This window comes from Callospermophilus lateralis, chromosome 1 (genome assembly GCF_048772815.1).
Source record: "Callospermophilus lateralis isolate mCalLat2 chromosome 1, mCalLat2.hap1, whole genome shotgun sequence".
NCBI classification, from domain to species: domain Eukaryota; kingdom Metazoa; phylum Chordata; class Mammalia; order Rodentia; family Sciuridae; genus Callospermophilus; species Callospermophilus lateralis.
In genome coordinates, this window is record NC_135305.1 from 181,628,394 (window position 1) to 181,651,746 (window position 23,353).

Below are 23,353 nucleotides of genomic sequence, written 5' to 3' on the forward strand. Positions count from 1 at the left end.
AAAGGACTGTCACTGGTGTCCAGTACTCTTTACTTTTATTGCCCTGAATATAAGCCCAGTACTTCCCTTTTTTCTGCAAGACCCTCTGTCCTCATTTAAGACCGCTGTTAACAGAATTAGATTATATATTTTAAACAAAAATCACTATTCCAGGAAAGAGTTTTAAAAAGCAAGTTTAAAGGCTAGAATCAGGGAATTAATTGTTTTACCTGAAAGTTAACATCTTCTTTCTTAAATATTAGTGCTCGAACTTCATCGGGATCTCCATTAAAAATAGCTTGCACCAGTGACGGCTAAAATATGAGAAAATAATAAAAACATTAGTCCTACCTCATGAATAATTCTATTTCCATTCCATAAACAACTTCTTTCTTTCTGGTGCAGTACTAGGAATTGAACCCAGGAGCACTTTACCACTGAGGTACATCCCCAGTCCTTATTTTTATTTGCTTATTTATTTATTGAGACAAGATCTTGCTATATTTGAGCCCAGGCCGGCCTCAAACTTGTGATCCTCCTGCCTCAGACTTCTGAATAGCTGTGATTACAGAATGTGCCACCATGCTGAGACACATAACTTCTAATAATAAGTGACAGAAGTTTCATGAAGTCAAATGATATCAAAGTACAGAATTCATCCTTGGGGGTGGGAGAGGGCTTAATTTTTTAAACAAAAACGTATATGTCAATTCAGTTTGATTAAAATTAAGCAGTATAATAAACACAATCAGGTTTATTTCTTATTTGGTGGAAGCTTCTTGTTTATATATGATCAAAAGAAAGACTACCAAATAAAAGTTTGATATCTCAACATCTACTTGTGGATTAAGACTTGTCAAATAGCAATACCCAGTGCATATTGAAGCCCATGAAAGCATGGCCCTTTAAAAAGGCCTGTTTAGGGCATAAAAAAATATGCATGGGTTAGTAACACAAGACATAAATCCCAAGAAAGTAAACTTGGCAGCTAATAAAAATAACTACTACTAAAAGACCAAAAAATATTGTAAATGTGAATAACATGAAAAGACAAACACATGCAGGTCTAAATATAATTTCTTAATCAACAACATAGACTCTCTAAAGTATCATATTATACTAGTCACATAAGAAACCAGTTTGACAACAGTATTAAAAAGAAGATTCAGGATAAAGTCTTGGTCTTTTTCATATAAAGCTTTACATGTAAATACATAAATATTCTCTATAGAAACAACTATGCATTGGTGTTGCTAGTAGAACTCAACCTTTCTTAAAATACGCAGTTCCTGATTCTTGTCACATCACTTCTAAAAACCACAAAATAAAAACAGAAATGTGGTTGTCAAAACTATTTCTTTATTTTTAAAAGAAGTCTTAAGAGATTAAGAAATAGTAAAGTCTGAAATGTTATCTAAACACTTGAAAAAGTAAAAATCAGAAATGTTTTTATTTTATACAGAATATTGTATCCTACTGACAAAATGAAACTAGTGGAAACTAAATCAAGTTTATTCTTAAAAATAAATTTATAATACTTTAAGCTCAGCATAATATAGGAAATATAAACTCTCATATCTTACCAATATATTTCCAGAAGGTAGAGAATGCAGGGATTTATTTTCCTGTGGCAATTTAGAAATGAATTCAGGAGACTCATCTTCTACCTCCTCCAAAACAACAATACACACTCGACTCATTCGCTCTTTTAAAACATTAAATTCCAAGTTTTGTGATAAAAGCCACAGTTGAAAGAGCACAAGTAGTTTTTCCTCCTCTTCTGAACAACACTTACAAACATTCTTTGAAGAACGCAGCTGGTTTTATAAAGTTACTAAGTACTATCACAGAAACTGAAATTTAAAATTATGATATATAACTTGAAACTTACTAAAAATAACAAAATTCTGTTTTCTGTTAGTTACTATAATACTTAAAAAGCCTTTTAATCAACATGTCAATAATTATAACTGAGTCCAGTACAAGCTCATTTTAAAATATTTCCCCCACCAAAATAATAATATTGCTCTCTGAAATTTACTTGTACAAAACAATCATTGTTTTTGGTGACATAACACCACACGATACAGAATGAAGTAAGAAACAACTGCTATGACAGAGATGATCACAGCTATACCCACTCTTGCCTGCAAGGTCATATAGTAACCAGTAGGTTGGCTTGCTTTCAATTAAAAATAAAAAATAAAACCTCACTATTCTGTTTCCACTTCTAATTTGTCTTCATTTCTTCAGTTTCACTAATTCAATGAAGATCTTATCCAGGAAATTTAAAAAATAAAGATCTAGAGCTCAGCACAAATCCTGAAAATGAAGCTCAGAGGTTAACAATTGTTTCTGTGTTTGGAAAAGGGGGAAAAATACTCTGCATTAATAGCAAAGCTGCAGTACATTTACATGTGATGAGTCAGACCACAAGAGACAATAGGACTCTTGGTACTAGAATACAGCTTGATTAATCCAGATTTCCCATATAATAGAAGAAACACAGATAGCTTTATTCCCATCGATAGAATAAGCAAGGCAGAGCTTTCATTCTTTCTCTATCAGGCAGTTGTCCGTGGCTGCTCCAGTAAAAGGGCACAGGCACCAGGCAGAAATGGTTATAGTGGAGAATCCTAATAGAACAAGCAGGCTGTTCGAAGGAATTAGAAGGCATTTGAGCTCAAATTACTGCTTCAGGGTTTTCCTTTTAAAACGAGAGAGAAGAAGAAAAAAACCAGTTTATCATTCCTGTGTTTCATTTGATCTCCACATGAATACAGCTTCCGTTTAACAGTCTTCATTCAGAGGGAAAAAAAAACAGCAGACTGTGCATCTTCTTTGAGCCAACTACTTTATTCAATCATCTGCCTCTGTGCCAATATAGTTTCCTTCCACAGAGAAAACCGCCACAGTTATTCTTCTGTCAATTTCAGATGCTTTCCTATTTCCTCAGATGATCTTGCAAAATGCCAATGATATCTCCAAATGAATAGTCTGTAGAAAATATCTACAGAATCTCAGGATCGGCCTCTCAGAAGCATTCCAACTGAGCAACAGTCTGAAGAGCAAAGACTGCAGACCCGCAGGATGAAATGCCTAGTAATGCTCACATGTTACACTTACCAAGAGAGCTGAGCTACTGCTCAGGATGTAACTTCCTCTAGCAGGAGAAAAAAATAGTGCCTTTGGACAGCCTTCACAATTAGAAGGTTCATGCCAGTTCTGTGACTAATCTGGATCAAACTGAAAAAATTCTATAACTGAAAAATGAGTGTGCTTTTAACATTTTCCACTAAAAGCCACAAGGAAATCTGGTGTACTGCCTCTGCTGACTAACACTGGTTTTAGCAAGTAAACAATTTCAAACAGTTTAACTGCTTTCGTATGCTACAATATAGCAAATGTTTAACCCTATAATGGTGCTGCAGTAAGGATGTCGCAGTGAACTCATCAAAGAGATTTAGAGAAAAATACCTTATGAGGTATTTAGGAAAAATACCTTATGCGGCTTTAAAAACCAAGAACCTAAGTTAAGGTGTTATTTTTGCCAAGATCTCCCCTGCCCAAGATATATGCTTTTTTTTTTTTTTTTTTTAGGATTCAAATTAGTTTAAACAAAAGAAATTTGAGATTTTTCTACCAATTTCTAGTTTGTTGAATTTAATCAACTGACTCATATTTTTAAAGGAAAAAAAAATACAAACTTTACAGAAGTCCAAATTCAGTGAAGAAATTAAATAATCCGACCTTTCTAACTGGAACTGTAATAAAGCATTAAATGTCTGTTAAATAGCTATAAAACAAATGCCTAAAATTCTTAGTCCTGAATTATCAACATGTCAAAAGGGCACAGGACAATGCAAAGAAAAAGACTCTCCCTTCCCCTATAAAAATAATATTCTCAAAGCTACAAATAGGTGTTCAAACTATTTGGTGGGGGCGGGGAGCTATATAGTTCAGTGGCAGAACTCCTGCCTAGCTTGTGCAAGACCTTAGGTTAGATCCCCAGCACTGTTTAAAAAAAAAAAAAAAAAAAAAAAAAAACCCTAACCATTTTGTAGTTGGCTCCCTCCACCATTTCTCTGTTTACCAGATGATGGGAATATTCCCTAAATCAGTCAGTATTTTTATTAATAAACTTAACAGTTTTATGTGTCAAGGGCTGTACTTTCTCATTTAATACTCAGAATAACCCCATTATACTCCCATTTAATAGAAGAAATTAAAAAAAAGACCCAGAAAGTTTCTTACCCAAAGTTATTCAAGTTACTAAAATTGTGCTTTATCCCAAACATCCATACCCAACCCCCGATTTTTACAACCTATAATACAAGCCTATAAAAGTAATCTTGAAAGACAGGTAACCTATAATGGCTGTGAAATTTTTAGGTAACAAAAGAATGTCATCTACTGCAAAAATATTCCCAAATAAGTTATTTTAAATGAATTATTTCAGAGTTAATCTGATCTCATGTATTTAAGTTAGTTTACTTATCAAACTATGGGAAAAAATAAATAAATAAAACCAACATAATATAGGTAGATTAAAAATGCCAAGAACTGAAAAACCATTGAAAGATATAGAGTATCAGTCTATAAAATAACCTATAACATTCTTATGGGTTTGCTAGTTATTTTACCTTTTACTGTTGTTGTATTTTTGAAATGGGTTCTCATTACGTTGCCTAAGCTGACCTAGAACTCCTAGATTGGAGTGATCCACCTGCCTCAGTCTCTGAAGTAGCTGGGACAACAGGTGTTTGACACCGTACTTGGCTCTAGTAGCTATTTTAAAATATATAAAATGGGGGATGGATTTGCAGCTCAGTGGTAGAGCTCTTGCCTAGCGTGTGTGAGGCACTGGGTTCAATCCCCAGCACCACTTAAAAATAAACAAAATAAAGGTATTGTGTTTATCTACACAACTAAAAAACAAATAAATAAAAATAAATAAATAAATAAAATGAAGCCAGGTTTGATGGTGCACACCTGCAATCCCAGAAACTTGGGAGCTGAGGCTGAGAATAGCAAGTTCAAGGCCAGTTTTATCAATTTAATGAGATCTTCAGGAATTTAGCAAGATCTTGTCTCAAAAAAAAAAAAAAAAAAAAAAAAAAAAGAAGAAGAACGGGGGATATAACTCAGTGGAAAAGCACCCTTGGACTCAATCCCTAGTACCAAAAATAAACAGGTAACTAAAATACTTTTAAACCAAATTACAGATATACGAATATTTTAACATACTACCTTGGCTGGGTCAAACATATCATCTTAACATTTGAAATATCTAAAAATAAACCTTATAACATTATATCCTCTATGTCACCTCAGGGTTTTTTATCCCCCAAATGGAATGTCTTTTTATATAGATAATTTAAACCTGTTCCAAAGTATCTAGAACCTAAGTTCACCTACTCGGTCGGGGTTAATCAAGTACAAACCATTCCTTGCTCTAGATCAACTTCAGTATTTAGATTCTGCCTACCATAAAAGCAAGTTCCTTAAAAGCAGGATCTTTGTTATATATAATGTTTGTACCTTCCCACTTTCTTCCACCTGTAAATAATTTCATTGAAATTCATTCTACGATGTTACAAGACTCTAGAGTGGCATTTTTATTATTAAAAAAAAAAAAAAGGCAATCCGAAGACATAGGAGGCATTAAAGTGCAAAACCATGAGTTTAATACTTCTAATAAGTGAACTAAATCTCAGAGATGAAAGGCTAAAAAAATAAAAACAACAAAGGGTAATGGCTAAAGTTAAGGGATAAGTAGCCAGCCTATCTGAAGTTCAAATTCTGATTCCATCATTTACTAGCTATGTTGTGTCCTAAGGCAAGTTAAAATCCCTGAGACCACGCTTCTTCATACTTATAACAACAACCTCCAGAGATTTTTATGAAGAAAAACACTTTAATAGCATGATGTTTGAGAATGTAAGCTTTGTAGTCAAATTGCCTGGAATTCAAATCCACTTCCCATTAACTAACCTGACCTTGCAACCTTGAGCAAGTTACTTAACCTCTATGTTCAACACCTAAGTAATATTAACAATATGTCACTGTCATACTGTTGAATATAATAGCTGTGAAATTAAAAACTTTCCTCCATTTTTCAGAAGCCTCAACAGACGGCTAAAAGCTTGTCCTAAGACTCCAGTAACCAGGCAAGTGCTTACTTAGTATTGAATACATATTCAAGAAATTAGAAATGAAGGAGATATTTCTGAGAGAAAATTACTGACAAAGATTTTTCAAACTCTAAGTCCAACAATTTTTGTATCCCCTAATGAGTGAAACTGCAGGAGAATGTGATTGTTTTTTCTTTAGGTCAAATTAGATTAGGCTTTTTGGGGAGGCGTGGGGGTGGGAAGGGAGACAAGTTCTTTCTATGTTGCCCTGGCTGGCCTCCAACTCCTGAGGTTAAGAGAACCTCCTCCTGCCTCAGTCTCCCAAGTAGCTGGAACTACTGCTATAGACCACTGTGCCCAGCCAGATTAAGTTTTTAATAAACAAACAGGTTCAATCCTAACAATTTCATAATCCTTCCATTCTTTATGTAAAATGTATCCTATCAGGAGCTTATTCCTACTATTCACAGAATTATGTAATGTTAAAGTACCTATTTAAACCTTAATTTTACTGATAAAAACACAAGGCTCTGAAAGATTATTCTTTTTTTAAATATTTATTTTTTTATTACAGGTGGATACAATATCTTTATTTTTTATTTTATGTGGTGCTGAGGATCAAATCCAGTGCCTTACAAATGCTAGGCAAGTGGTTTACCTCTGAATAACAACCCAGCCCTCTGAAAGATTATTTTTAAAATTTCCTTTCTATATCAGGATTAAAACAATGGGCAAGTTGTAGCTCAGTGGTAAAGTGCTTGCCTAGCATGTGTGATGCACTTGGTTCGATTCTCAGCACTGTAAATAAATAAAGATAAATAAATAAAATAGAATAAAGGTCCATCAACAACTTAAAAAAAAAGATTCAAACTAAACTTCAACTTACCCTTTCATATCTGCAAACTCTATACTGATAATCATGGAGTAAACATTGAATATCCCTATCCAAAGAATTCTGAAATCTTAAACACTTCTGTTACCTAACAATTCCCTAAACAATACAGCATAACAGAAGTGTTTAAGATTTCAGAGTTCTTTGGATTTTGTAATATTTGCATAGATTTTACCAAAAGTAAACTGTCAAAATCCAAATTTTGAAATGCTCTGTAATACAAAACTTCTTGAGTGTCATGAATGACAGTACCAAGAGCCAAATTATTCTCCAAGTATACATAGTTGGCTCTCCGTAGCTGTAAGTTCCACATCTACATATTCAACCAATTATAAATTAAAAAGGGAGGGTGGGTGGTGGGTATTGTGTCTGTACTGAACACGTACAGACATTATTCCCTAAATAATACAGCATAACAACTATTTACATAGTATTTATATTGTATTAGGTATTATATGCAATCTAGAGATGTTAAAGCACACTTCAAGGATGTGCATTCACAAATACTACACCACTTTATACAGGCTATACTTCCCAAATGGCTAATAAGTAATGTCATTTAAAGATCTTAAGTGATTAGATCTCATTGGTACATTATAATGGTAATAAGTAACAAATTGTTAGCCCTTCCAATACTACTGTTATATATTGCATATTGTCAACATATATTAATATTACATGTATTTTTTGCAATTTTTTGCAATACTGTTATTATGCATCCTTTTTTTTTTTTGGTCATCCATTGAACTATAAAATCCAGTTTTTAAGTGGATATAGAGCCTCCCAGAATAGACTACCTTTCTCAGCCTCCTTTATAGACCCTCCTCAATTTTATTTGAAGTCTAGTACACTAAAATAATCTAAAATAAATACACTAAAATAATCTAAAATACTTAGCCAAGACTATCTTATTTTAAAAATATTCACCAAAAATACTGTAGCATTGACTCTACAAATATTTAATGTTCGTGTTTCTACTATATACACCACACCAAACCATTACAAAATATGTTTCATCTTCACCTTCAAAGGCCTCTGCCAACTTTAACGGTATAATAAGAGAAAAACTAACCAATATGAAGTAAATACACAAAATATATTGAAAAACAATCCATATTATTAAATATACACTGTATATGCCACAAATTCCACCATCATGAGAAAGAGAACAGCATATGAACTTAATTTTAATTGGCATATAAAGATACTTTCTAGGGGCTGTGGATGTAGCTCAGTTGGTAGAGTGCTTGGCTTGCATGCTCAAGGCCCTGGGTTCAATCTCCAGCACTACACACACACACACAAAACAAAACAACACAACAACAACAACAACAAAACACTTTCTAACTGTCCATTCTCTAAAAAAGTGAATGCTTTTCTAAAGCTATCCGTAGTAAACTTCACTGTTATTTTTCCTCCTTTAATTTATTGGAAAGATGCTTTCTCAGAGGAACCATTTAACATCAAAACTCACTCCTAATTACCACATTTTAAAGAAAATAGTTGAAAATTTAAAACTATGTTTTATAAAGCATGAATGTTTAACTACTCAAAGCTTACAGCATGTCTAAAAGAAATACAATAATAGCCACATTTATAATTTGAATTTTCAGTAACCACATTTTAAAAAACAGGTATAATTAATTTTAGCAATACTTAATGTAACTCAACATGTTCAAAATATTATTTAAACTTGTAATCAATATAAAAGTTATCAGATATTGTAAGTTGTTTTACAAATCAAAATCATCAGATATTTTGCATATTTTATAGTCTTTTAAATTTGTCATTTTATACTTATGGCATATCTCAATACTAATACTTAATTTTCACATACGTAACTGATGATCTGTATTTAGATTTTACAAATTTATAGCTGTTGAGGTACATGCATGCCCAAGTTGTTTGAATGTATTTAAAGTTTTCAAAGATTAAGCCAAGTATCATTTTTAGTTTCAATTAATTAAAATTAAATTAAGAATCAAATTCTTCGGTTACATTAGGTAGCTACATTTAGGTACTGAATACCATAGGGTATAACACTATACCTTTTTTGTTTTGTTTTGTTTTTTAAGGACAAATGAAAGAAAGAAGAGGGCTGACAGGTAAAGGAACAGCACAAAGATGTAGAGAAGGGACATGCTTTCCAGTAGGGGAAAAGTAAGATCAACAGGAAACATCTGAAGATACAACTTCTACTTGGCCAAAATTAAGATGTAGTTTTACTATTTCATATTCTTAGAGTATATGGTTTTCTTACATTTGACATTTCTTACATTTTTCTTGTTATGAAATGATTTTCTTTAGTCAGTTTTAAGATGAATTACTGATTAGTGACTTTTCCCCCTTTAAAAAATCTCCTCAGCCCCCAGAGTATCCCAATAGTGTATTGAGATTAATTCATAATGGTGGGGAGATGCTGAGATTTAATTTTTCTATATAATACATAGTATACTGTTGGTTATCTAATTACCAACCATCAACCCTTTCCTTCTTACAGACTACCCCAAGTCTGTTTGGATATCCATTTCTATATCCCATAAGACTTTGGGAAATCTTGAATAATATAAGCTGATCACAGTAATCCTATTCAACCCAACAGTGACTCATCTGGGAAGAAACATGTGATCTGAGCCAGCTTGGCGCTACTTAAGTCAGGGAAAGTCAGCTTGTAAAACTTCTAGGAAATTCTTCCTTGCACTAAAAAGGGAAACAAAGAAATTCCCCCTTGTCTTGACAACGGTGTATGCTTGATGGTGCCACTTGGTATGGCAGATATTTTCTGACTGGGAAGAGTTATCCTATCCAGTCTATGCTGGGTCTTATAAAGAGAAAAGCTGAAAGAAGCCTAGATTCTGTGTGACAACACTGAGTAAATGAATCAAGTCACTCTAAAGTCTCGTTTTAAAAAATCTTGCTGTTTGTGATAAGTCCTTTTATTGTTTTTATAAAGTATTTATAAATACTTTATAAATACTCCTGATATTAAAGAAGAAACATTCTATTACACAGAAAAGTAGACATTCTGTGGAAAGTCCATTAAGATAAAATGATGAGCCTCACTCGGCGCAGTGGGACATGCCTGCAACCCCAGCGACTCAGGAGTCTAAAGCAGGAAGATCAAAAATTTTAAGCCAGCAGCTGGGGATATAGCTCAGCTGTAGAGAAAGTGCTTGCCTTGCATGCACAAGACCCTGGGTTTAATCTCCAGCACCACCAAAAAAGGAAAAAAGAAAAAAAAAGGAGCTCAAAATCAGCTGCAAGCAACTTAGCAAGGCTCTAAAGCAACTTACTTAGTGAGACCCTGTCTCTAAATAAAATGTAAAAAAGGGCTAGGGACGTGGCTCAGTGGTTATGTGCCCCGAGCCTCAGAATTTTAACATCAGAATTATACTGAGTCAAAAGTTTTATAGGTATCTTTGCAATACTGAATATAGACAAAAGTCCAAAAATTTCTATGATAATTGATAGGAACTTTAATAACCCCATCAGTCAGGAATGGACTAGCAATCTGACAGGAACTTCTTTTTTCCTTTTAAGACATTCAAAACTGACTACATATAAAGTAATTGACAGAGTTAGGGATGTAGGGATTTTGCCTAGGCTATGCAAGGACCTGGGTTTGATTCCCAGCACCACAAAAATAACAAAAGGAATTAGCAGAGCTTAACTATGAATTGACATTTAGTTACAAGCATGATTTTTTATGTATTTATTAGGGTCATAAAAACATATTTTAAAAAAGAAACTCCAGGGGCTGGGGATGTGGCTCAAGTGGTAGTAAGCTTGCCTGGCATGCGTGCGGCCCGGGTTCAATCCTCAGCACCACATACAAACAAAGACATTGTGTCCGCCAAAAAAAACTAAAAAATAAATATTAAAAAAAAAAAAAAAAGAAACTCCACACCCGAGGCACATTAGAACCATATTTTCTTTCTTTCAACAACAGAAGTTGCTATATAAAATTACAGCACTCTTTGATAAAAGGAACTGAATAATATAAATAATGTTCTAAACAGTCTGAGTCATTATTTGAATTTTAAAATAGTATGTTCAGTATCTGTCTCCACCCTTCTAAGGTTCAGAAAGACATGAATCATAAGTATTTCCCAAACGATAGTTACTTTAGAACGGAAATGATATATGCACTCCCAATTTGTATGTGAAATAACCAGTGTACACTTCAGCTACTGATCTTTCTGCACTCAGGAGAACTTCTTGGATGTCTCATATAATTATTGCTTATAAAGGTAAACACTGGGTAACCATAGCAACTTATTTTTAAATTAAAGATTTTCTCCCTTCAGCTTTTATAGTGAAGTAACTTGATACTAAATTTACCCCAGGGTCACCACATTATAGAAACCAGAAAGAACTGTAAAAAACTTTGTCTCATTTCTTTTTTTTTAAGAAGGGCAAAAATTTTGCCTCTTTAAAATAATTTTACACCCTATATTATTTGTAATATTGGGGCTAAGTGAGCTTCAGGGTCTTCGACATCATAGACAAGCACTCTACCACTGAACTACACCCACCCCTCAAGCCCTTAGAAACCAAATTTTTAAATTTTATTTATCCTAGATTTGATAAAACACAAGTCAAACGCTAAAGGTGCTGCTAATCACATTAACCTTAGCTAAACATTATTCGTAATTTAAAAGAGATCAAAGGAAACCTCTAATTCAAACTGGTCTTCAATCCAGTCTGAATGATGAGTGACTGTGTTTAAACTACCTCTTAAGGTAATAAAATTATGAAAAAAATCATTTTAAAAAATATTAATTTATAGTACTATATACTTGTTAAAATATTTCTCCTTTTTCCTTCACTTTTTGGCATATTAGCTATATTCCAGAAAACTTGTGCTGTTTGACTTGTTATATTTTTTGTTTTTATTCTTGTGAAAGAATTACCTTTTAAAGACCTAAATCTGCAAATAGTCACCAAAATATTGAATAAGACCTTACTTAAGTTCTTGTACATAACTCTTAAATTTATGCTTTCCTAGAAAGCCCATTCCACATTTGGTTTAACTGAAACTTACTATTTTTCTAAGCACATACTTTTCTAGCTTTAGCTGTTCTTTATATCTTGGGAATGCCTATGTGTATATGTTGGGAGGAAAGAAGGGAGAAGAATGAGTATTTCCCTAGCCCTCCATTTTAATTTTAAAATGCTACCTGTGTATCTGCCTGTAAAAACACTGCTTCTTTTTAAGTATATGCCACCTAACTAGGTAACCCTTTTTACATTTCTTACTCCCCAGTTCACCTGCATCATAGCTGTCTGTCATCTAGGTGACCTCATTTCCTTATAGATAACATTTTGAACATCATACTATTTAACAACCTCCACCCCAGTGATCATCTGTACTTGGTCCTAACAAACAGCATGCCATATATCAGAAAAACAAAACCTTGGCATTTTCTTCCAATGGCTTAATTTCTCCACCATTATGAACTAATCACAACACACTAACACTGGAAGATACTCTGAAGGCTCCGCAGATTTTTAAAAGAGGGGAAAAATCACTTATTCATACTTCATCTTAAAACAGACTAAAGGAAATCATTTTATAAATGCCACTTACATAATAAGTAAAATGTCAAATATAAGAAAATAGTATACTTTAGAGCATGAAATAGTAAAATTACACCTTAATTTGACTTACTAAGATGAAAATTTTATCTTCAAATGTTTCTTATTATTCTTCTCTATAAAAAGCAAGACTAGTAGACATTGGCCAGACCCCATCTAGAGTGATAAATGAGACTAGAAGATATTCAAGGAAGGCAGCCAGAATGACAGTAAAATCTAGAAACCATATATTTCATAAGAGCCAATAAAGTTAAACAAGTTTTGCTGGGAAAGGAGTCAGTGAAATATGTCAGCTTTGAAATATATTAAGTATTGTCACAATAAAGAAATACCAGATTCTACAGTTCTAAAGAGAAGATTAGGATCCACAAATAACAAACAGGAAGATAAAAATCTGGTTCAATGTAAGACACTACTTTTTCCTAACGTTTTTTAAAATCTGAAGATGGAAAAGGATTGGGTACTCACACGGGGAAGGTACATCCCAGAGAAACCACAGCTACCATGGTTGGAGGCACTTGTAACAACATGCCTGCAAAGTAGTTTTGTTTTTGTTTTGGTGGTGGGGAGGGTGGAGATAGTTTTTAAACCTGCTTTCATGGATCAAAATCTGAGCTAAACAAATTAAATACTGAAATTACAAAGCTAAGAAGTAGGGAAAACGAATCCAGGTTTACCAGTCTCTACACATCACACAACTAAGTTACATAAGTCACTGTTAAAGAAGCAGAATTTTTAAATTGGTGAGAAGCAAGTATTACCTATTTGAAGACCCATTCAAAGTTAAGATGCCAGAAACAAAAAAGTATTACTCCCTTCCATTTGTATTAATACTTTCTAGTTTAAAACTGCTTTCACATCTATTCTCATTTAAGCTAAGTTTAGAAAACATTAATTCTTGGCATTCTAAACTTCAGAGAGAAAAAGGACAGCAAGTTCCTTCTGTTTTACCTCCAAACATGCCTGTATTTTCAATTTTCCCCCATGCTCTTTCATTTATTCAACAGTCATTTATTAAAACAATTCTTGGACAAGCCAAGTACCAAACCCCAATAATGATTTGATAGGGAGACTCAAATCTGCAAATGGTCTCCCCATTTGCAGGGAAAAAAAGAAAGTTCATTTTTAAAAGGATTCAATTTCTTGGGCTGGAAAGGGTAGAGTGCTTGCCTAGCATAGATGAGGCCCTGGGTTCAATCCCCAGCACCACATACAAAAAAAAAGTATCCAACTTCTTATAGATCTTACTTTGTTAATTTTGATTTCTTTCTTATATAACTTGGATTTTAAAAATCAGCCCTCAGGGCTGGGGATGTGGCTCAAGCAGTAACACACTGGCCTGCCATGTGCAGGGCACTAGGTTCGATCTTCAGCACTACATAAAATAAAGATGTTGTGTCCACCGAAAACTAAAAAGTAAATATTTAAAAATTCTCTCTCTTAAAAAAAAAAAAAAAAAAAAAATCAGCCCTCAATGCTGTCTCTCTTCTTTTCTCTTGGCTTACAGAAAAAATTTCTGCCTCCTTATCAAGCTATCACTACATTTTTAATAATGTCATTCCATTATAATCTGGTTTCCTACAAACTAATCAAGTAAAATTACTCTAAGGTTACCAATGATAATCGACTGCAAAATTATTATTATTCAACTATTCTATACTACTGAATATCAATGACCTTTATTAATAAATTCTCTTCCTGCTGCTTTTTCTTTTTTTCACCTATTTTTCTAAGCCTTCTTTTTTGGATCCAGTCACTTGGTTTTTCTTTTATCACCCATTTTTTAAAATACTAGTTGTTAATGTGGTATATATACACATGGAATATTACTCAGCCATAAATAAGAATGGAATTATGGCATTTGCTTGCAAATGGGTGGAGAATATAATCCTAAGCCAGTCCCCAAAAAACAAAGGCCAAATGTTCTCTGATATGTGGATGCTAATCCACAACAAGGGAGGGTAAGAAAGTGTAAGAAGGTCACTGGATTAGACAAAGGGGAATGAAGGTAAGGGAAGGGAAGGTGAATAGGAACAGGAAAGATAGTAGAATAAATTGGACATAACTTTCCTATGCTCATATGTGAATACATAAACAGTGTAACTCCAAATGATGTGCAACCATAAGAATGGGATACAAATTGGAATGGGTTACACTCCACATATGTATAATATGTCAAAATACACCCTACTATCATGTATATCTGAAAACAACAAAAATAAATAAACAAACACAAATACCAGTTCTTTTCAGAAAGCTGCTTTTCTTTCTTTTCATCTATAATCTTCTTCTAGAAATTCTCATGCCAAAATTCAGCTTATCATCTCTATTTCACTCCCTTCAAAGTGTTCTTTTTCTGAATTTCCACGTTGATTAATAGTAATGGCATTATCATATACACAATAATCCAACACACAGTATACTTCGTTTAATTTATCTCCTATTTCCAATCACTAAGTTTTAAGCATTTTACTTATTATCTTCCTAAACTCTCTTTACTCACAGTGATCTACTTCACACCCACTTCGGTTCTTTTGAGCTATCATAACTACCTTTTAACTGGCTCCCCAACTCTTGACTGTCCTTCTATTTCTATCCATCCTTGTGGCATTCCTTCCTTTAAGGAGTGCCTCTGGTCTGCAGACACACAAGAAACCCAGGCCTGGTGAGAATACTACCTAACCTCATTCACATGTCATGTCTACTTTAGGAATGAGCACATGACTGAAAACAGACAAGGTTTTCCTCAGGACTTCACTTTCCTGCCAAGGCTGTCATGAAAAATATTCTTTTCTTTTGGTATTGTGGGTAACAAAAATGTAAGTTAAATTGCCCATAGAAGTAGAGAGGGGAATACCACTTTCATCAAGTCCTGGATCTACCTCTGCCTGCCTATCTCTACTGCCTGACCAATAAATAAATTCCTTTTACATTTAAGCCAGTTTGAATTAGATTCCTGTTATTTTTAGCCAGGGTGCTGATTAATAATACTCTGTATCACAAGTTTCTTTTCTAAAATAGAGATTACATTATTTCTCTGCCTTTATTTAGCCAATTAAAGTGCAGTATCCTAATGACTTCCACCACTACCATACCTGTAAGTTTCACATACAGCAATGTGCTTGTTGCAATTCAAATATAACATACCATTCTCTGCAACTGTGCAATTGTTCTCTCTGCTCTCCTTCTACCTCCTTACCTACAAAAGATACGGTATTTGAATAAAATAAATTGGAAAGGGGTTTTGAATGCCACAGTAAAGCATACATTTTCACTCCCTTCATACCCTTCTGAATAAAGGGTATGTCATTAAAAGTTTTTAAGTCAAAAAAATGACATAATCAAACTTGTACAGTGAAGAAATTACTGTGGAAACAGTATCGTGACATAAAAATAAGGTGACGCTAACAGCAAAGAAGGCCTTATGTAAGCTATTCCAAAAATTCTCACAAAAGACCCATGGAAAGATAATAAAAGGAGTAAACTGGGACTTTTCTAGGGGGAAATAAACAGTGGACAACTATAAATAGCATCAATAAATCTGTCAGACATTAAGCTAGTGATTATATTTTAATCTTATCTTTTTAACTTTTTTATATGTATTTTTAGTTGTAGATGCACACAATACCTTTTATTTATTTGTGTATTTTTATGTGATGCGGAGGATCAAACCCAGTGCTTCACAAGTGCTCCACCACTAAGCTACAACCTCAGCCCACTTATCTCTAATTTTTGCAAAAAAAAAAAAGATATAAGAAAATTTCTTATTAAAATATACAAATCAAGATTTATTTTTTAAAATATTTTTTAGTTGTCAATGGATCTTCTATTTTACTTATTTATTTATATGCTGTGCTGAAGATCGAACCCAAGATCTCTCACATACCAGACAAATGCTCTCTGCCACTGAGCCACATCCCTAGCCCATAAATCAAGATTTAAATGACAACCTAAATGTTGACCAATAAAATAATGATTTAAAATATAATATATACTCTTACAATGGAATCACATATTATATTTAGAAATAAAACAAAAAAAATTTTTTTTTGCAGTGCTGGCAACTGAACCTCAGGGTCTTAAGTGCTAGGCAAGCACTCTACCACTGAACTACATACCCTCAGCCCCTAGAAACCACTTTCTAAAAAGGTTTCTAAAAACATGGGATCATACTTCTGTATACAAAATAATCTTAATTATGTTAAATAATTAAAGAGGTTTTCTGATTTGTTTGTTGTTGTTGGTACCAGAAATTGAACCTAGGGGCTCCCAATCACTGAGCCACAACCCCAGACCTTTTTATTTTTTGAGAAAGGGTCTCACTAGGGCTGGGGATATAGCTCTGTTGGTAGAGTGCTTGCCTCACATGCACAAGGCCCTGGGTTCAATTGCCAGCACTCCCCACCCAAAGTACTGAAGAAAGGATCTCACTAAGTTGCTCAGGGCCTTGCTAAGTTGCTGAGACTGGCTTGAACGCTTTTGATCCTCCTGTATCAGCCTCCTGAACCACCTGATTTTACAGGTGTGTGCCACCACACTGCAAAGTTTTTTTTATTAAAAGCAACAATAGATCATTTATGCTAGCATCAAGATTACGGGTAATTTATTCTATCATTCATTGTTCACATATTTAGTTTTTTTCCTAAGAAATTTTAGTTCTTAATCATGATTCTTATTTGCTAAACTTAATCACTTATGGACAAGAAAAATATAGCCTAGAAGGGTTAAATGACAAAAATGCCTACTATCAAAACTTTCTTAAAAATTAGTTATACATGATAGCATAATGCATTTCATTTCACTGTATACAAATGGAGCACAACTTTTCATTTCTATGGTTTTACAGGATGCAGAGTCGCACCATTTGTCCGTCTCATTCTACCATCTCTACCAAAACTTAAAACACTGCCTATATTAAGAACTACTGCTATGAAGCAAACTGATAAAGCCAAAGTTATTTAACCCAGAGCTCCTGTGAACCTTGAAGGCAAACCGAGGCTGTTGGGCCTTTAAGCTTTCTTAAGCCAGACACAATAGCACATGACTACAATCTCAACAACTTGGGATACTGAGGCAGGAGGATCTCAAGTTCTAGGTCAGCCTCAGTAACTTAGGAAGACAAGTCTCAAAAAAGAAAAGGGTTGGGATATAATTCAGCAGCAGAACACCCCTGGGTTCCATCCCTAGTACTGCAAGCAAAAAAATAAAATAAAATAAAACCATTTCTCAAAAGCTATCAAATACAGCTAGTGAAGAGCAGACTATAAGAAGGGTAACTTAAGATGCTTGTTTTCATAACTTTGTTTCTTCCCTGAACTAAAAATCTCCATAGTCTTGTTACAACCTCAAATGAATTCTACACACATCTAAGTATTCAACTCATTCAAACAGAATGATTAGCAAAAAGTCATTTACTAGCTTAAAATGCAGAATTTGAATATAATATCTGTGAAAAACAAGGCTTCAAAGAAGGAGTTTGAATGGCTACTGGTTAGAAGAAAAAGACAAATGATCAATCATCAAGGACAGTTTTCAAAACCAGAGCTAATTGTATTTTTTAACATCACAAATTTTAAAAAATGGTGGTTTTATTATATGATATTTATTATTACCTATTTAACTCACAATAGGGTGCTTGTTTCACATGTGAATACCCTGAGTTTGACACCAAGCACAAAAAATAATGATACTGCCTAAAAAATTGAAACATCTAAAATATTTAAAGGAGAGATCAAGGATTATATTAGAAAATAGTCAGATATAGCTCTTAGTCACTTCACATACAAGTGTTTTTTTAAGTACATACATTTAACTTGCATATTATAACATGTGCTGATTATTTTACTAGTTGAATTTGCTTATCTGCATATAACCACAATCTTAATTGCATGATGAATTTCTGAAATTTGTTTTAAAATCATAAGTATTCAATCATACTAAATGTACAGATTAACAGGCTTCACTGTGACATTTCCATACATGCACACATGCTGTCATTTTATCCACCCTCCCCACTACCTTCGCTTGGTCGTCCTTTCATTCCCTTTAAAAAAGTTTAGTTTACAAAAACCAATGCAAAAGCACCATCAAGTGGTAAAAGACGGTAACTGCAATGTGTATACACAGATGACAGAAAAAGCAATTACATCTCAGGACTCTAAATGGTCTTCAACGTACATTATCAGTAAAGAAAAAACGGGCTATATGAAACTGATGGTGCTTTCTATTTCTTACTATTTTCCCAATCAAATATCATCCCTACTATTGAAAGTTTTACAGGCTGCTTGGTTTTCTGTCTTGTCCACCCATGATTCAAATGCAAGTTTTAAGATAGGGCCATTACAAGATTCATCCAAAGCCTTTATTAAGACAGAGGCTGTAAAGTGGTTTTGATAGAAAATAAAGTGTGATAGGAGAGAAATTTTCAATAGATTTCCAGTAACCCAACAGCCACCCCAGGTAACAAAAATGAGTTTTATCCAATAAACTTTAAAAAAACAAACCAAACAAAACCAAACAAACAAATGTGGTCATGTGGTAGTTAATCTAATCCTTTTTGAACAAAGGTCAGGAAGATTCAGTTATACAGACAATAGAATTTTTAATACAAATCTTGAATGTGATCATATTTACTACAATTTAATGTTCCTAATAATCTCATACTTTCCTACAATAGATGGATAAAATCTCTCCATCTTCAACATAAAAGCTTTCTAATCACCTCTTCTTAAAAACAAAAAGTTTAATACAACAAAGAATTGTTGAGAGCCACAGCTGAAGGAGCCCCAGCAAACTTCCAGCTGCCAGCTGATGATTGGCTCACAGCGGCCCCAGTAAACTTCTAGCTGCCAACTGATTGGCTCCTCTGCGGTGATACTCATTGGGCTGTTTCCCCGCCCTTTCAGACCACAGAGCTGCTCATTGGGGGACTTTTTTTGGCTCTGCCCACGCGACCCAGCCAATCAGCCTCAAGAGCAGGAGGAGTGGGGGAGGTTGAGAGGCTTGTGGGAAGCCGGTGGTGGCAGTTGGGCTCTGAGGGTTTTTCCTGAAGAGCTGTGTGGTGCGGTGTGTGTGTTCTAAAAATAAAGTTCGTTTCTTTTGACAAGTGGCTCCTGAATTGTGCCCAGCCAGACTACGGCATTTGGTGGCCTGTACATGCCTATATGGGGAAAGGACTGACGGTAAGTGATAAGGTAAACTGCTTGCCCCTGAGGGCAGGGCGAGAGGATGGGTAGCCATGTTAAGATTCTTCTTTTGTTTTACTTCACTTTTCTTTTAAGTTGCCTGTCCCTGGAGATGTGTAAAATGGAAGAAAAACCGCTCACATCTGAGGAACAGAAAGGGAGAAAGGACGGATGGACATTTCAGGAGGATAGAAAGGCTGATATAATGATTTTTTGTTGTTCCAATTTTGTTTCACTCTGTTTCAGTTTTGTTTGGCGTTATCTTGTTGGGTTGTATTATAGTTATAGTAGAAAAATATAAGTAAAAAAAAAGGTCTCTCGAGCTAGTCAGAGGAAAAAATTCAAGTAAAAGAGAAGGTCTCTCGAGCTAGTCAGACAGAGGAAAAAATTCAAGTAAAAGAGAAGGTCTCTCGAACTAGTCAGACAGAGGAAAAAATTCAAGTAAAAAAGAAGGTCTCTTGAGCTAGTCAGACAGAGGAAGAAAGTTTAGAGAAGAAAAAGCCATCAGGGGGAAAGTTACAACAGGAGACTGCTACTAACACCTTTCTATCACCAGAGGGCGTAAGTGTCCAACCAACAACGCCACCTCCATATGCTGGGAGGCCCCCAACCCCCGCAGTTGATAGATGGGATCCTGAGACATGATCTCAAATATTAATATGCCCTGTATTTGAGCAGGCAGGAGGGCAGTGAATTCACAATGCTTTAAATTTTAAAACAGTGAAGCAGCTAAAAGAGGCTGTAACAACCTATGGTCCTCAAGCACACTTCACTGTAAGCATGGTCGAATCCATTACCAACTTGAACATGACGCCAGCAGATTGGGCTAATATGTGTAAAGCTGTGCTAAATGGAGGACAATACCTGTTATGGGAGGTTGCCAATGAGGAATTTTGCAAGGAGACGGCTAGGCGAAATGCAGCAGCTGGTTATCCTCAGAGAAATCTAGATATGTTGTTAGGAAAGGGACCTTATGAGGATCAGCAGCAACAAATTGCATATGATCCTGGCATATACTCACAAATTGCTGCAGATGCGGTTAGGGCATGAAAGAATTACAAGGACATGGAGGTTTACAAGGTCAATTATCTAAGGTAATACAAGGAGATAATGAACCTTACGCTGAATTTGTAGATAGGCTTATTCAAACAGCTACCAGAGTTTTGGGGAATACAGAACAAGCAATGCCATTAATAAAACAACTGGCTTATGAGCAAGCGAATCATTGGTGCAGAGAAGTCATTAGACCATGGAAACATGAAGATTTAAACACATATATTAAATTATGTAGAGACATTAATGAACAAGGGCAAGTCGTGGCAGCTGCAGTACAACAGGTTTTAGATGCCAGGCCAAAAACATGCTACAATTGTGAACAAACAGGACATTTTAAAAGGAATTGCCCCATAGGAGGAGGATTTACAAAACTAGGTATCAAAGGAGTAGAATATCGGGTATTTGCCCACGATGCCGTAGAGGGAGACATTGGGCTAATGAATGCCGTTCTCAAACCACCGTAGAGGGTACTTCATTATCAAAAAACGAACAAGGACCAAGTGTTTATCCACAATATCGTTGAGAAAGGCATCGGGCTCCATTGCCAAAAAATGGACAAGGGGGCCCAATGCTCCGGGGCCCCAAACCACAAATATACGGAGCACTGGAGGAACCCAGCAACCCCATCAGGGTAGTACCCAGGACACATTGTCCATCAGATCCCTCATCAGACAAACTAGAGGGAGCGCAGAGTTGGACATCTGTGCCTCCGCCAGAGTAGTACTAACTCCAGAGATGGGAGTCCAAATCATTCCCACAGGGGTAAAAGGACCTCTTCCCAAAGGAACAGTAGGCTTATTATTCGGACGCAGCTCTTCTACTCTAAAAGGACTTATGATAAGTCCTGGGGTAATTGATCCTGATTATGAAGGTGAAATAAAAATTACAGCCAGTTCTCCAAAGGGTATATCAGTAATTTCACCAGGAGATAGAATAGCAGAGTTAATAATAATACCCAGCCTACATGATAAATTTTCCAGTGGTACTGTAGAAAGAGGTTCCAAGGGATTAGGCTCCACAGGTGTAGATTGGGCTATGCTTTCTTTAAATTTAGATTTTCGCCCCATGCGAAAACTAAATATTCAAGGACATGAATTTAATGGGCTACTCGATACAGGCGCAGACCTTAGCATCATCTCTCGTCAAGAATGGCCAAAACATTGGCCATTATAACAAGCCACTCAAACACTTCGAGGCCTAGGAGTGGCGACTAATCCCCATAGAAGTGCACTGGTATTAGATTGGAAGGATCCTGAAGGATGTGAAGGAACTATACAGCCATATGTATTGGACCATCTTCCTATAAATTTATGGGGACGAGATGTCCTAGATCAATTAGATTTGACATTAACAAATAACATCAATCAAAATGCACCCACTATTATGGCTAGACAAAGTTTTAGGAAAGGAAAAAGATTAGAAAAACAAGAACAAGATATAGTAGCACCAATACAAATAGATCAAGGAACAGACAAACATGGGTTGGATTTTCAGAAGGGGCCACTGAGACAATAAAAATTACTTGGAAATCAGAAAGACCAATATGGGTTCTTCAGGGGCCCCTGACTAATGAAAAGATACAAGCAGCCCATGACCTGGTCAAACAACAATTAGCAGAAGGACATATACAACCTTCTGTATCTCCCCATAATACTCCCATTTTTGTCATTAAAAAGAAATCTGGTAAATGGAGATTATTGCAAGATTTAAGAGCCATTAATAATGAGATGGTTATTATGGGACCTGCTCAATCGGGGATTCCTCAATTGTTTGCTTTGCCAAAAACTTGGTATGTTTTAGTTATAGATATTAAAGATTGTTTTTTTTCAATTCCAATTCATCCTGAGGATAGTCCACGTTTTGCATTTACTATCGCTGCACTGAATCATGAAGGTCCTGATCAGAGGTATGAATGGAAAGTACTCTCTCAAAGGATGGCTAACAGCCCAACTATGTGTCAAATTTATGTTAACAAAGTAATCCAGCCACTTAGAAATCAAAATCCTGAACTACAAATATTTCACTATATGGATGATGTATTATTAGCACACAAATATAAAAACACATTGCTAGAATGTTATGCCACACTTACAAACTTATTAAAAAATTATAATCTAGAGATAGCAATAGATAAAGTACAATTAAATTTTCCAATTAATTATTTAGGAGTTCTATTATCCTCAACCATGGTCCGTCCACTAAAAATTCAAATACGAGTTGATCAACTCAAATCACTTAACGACTTTCAAAAGTTATTAGGAGACATAAATTGGATAAGGCCTTATCTAGGTATACCAACAGGAGAGTTGGGACCTTTATTTGATATCCTAAAAGGTCCATCAGATCCAAATTCACCCCGAATGTTAACACCTGAAGCAAGAAAGGCATTAAAAATCATTGAAACATATATGGAAAATATGCATTTGGATAGAATTCATATAAGTCTGCCTTTATTATTTATTGTACTACCAACAAAAAATATTCCTACAGGAGTATTTTGGCAAGAAGGT

At 34.8% G+C, this 23,353-nt stretch overlaps 1 protein-coding gene across 7 annotated transcripts in view; it reads right to left on the bottom strand.

The window, feature by feature from the left end:
* Ankrd28 (ankyrin repeat domain 28) overlaps nucleotides 1-23,353 on the bottom strand; it is a 188,048-nt gene that overhangs the window by 120,353 nt on the left and 44,342 nt on the right. For 5 of the 7 annotated variants that reach the window (XM_076841927.1, XM_076842006.1, XM_076841911.1 and 2 more), the window contains one exon: nucleotides 210-293. The exons of 1 other annotated variant lie outside the window; for it this stretch is intronic. In XM_076841927.1, the coding sequence (XP_076698042.1) occupies nucleotides 210-293 (84 nt within the window). Of the gene's footprint in view, nucleotides 1-209; nucleotides 294-1,562; nucleotides 1,840-23,353 lie in introns of those variants that run through there. One more of the 7 variants, XM_076841888.1, reaches the window with a different exon arrangement.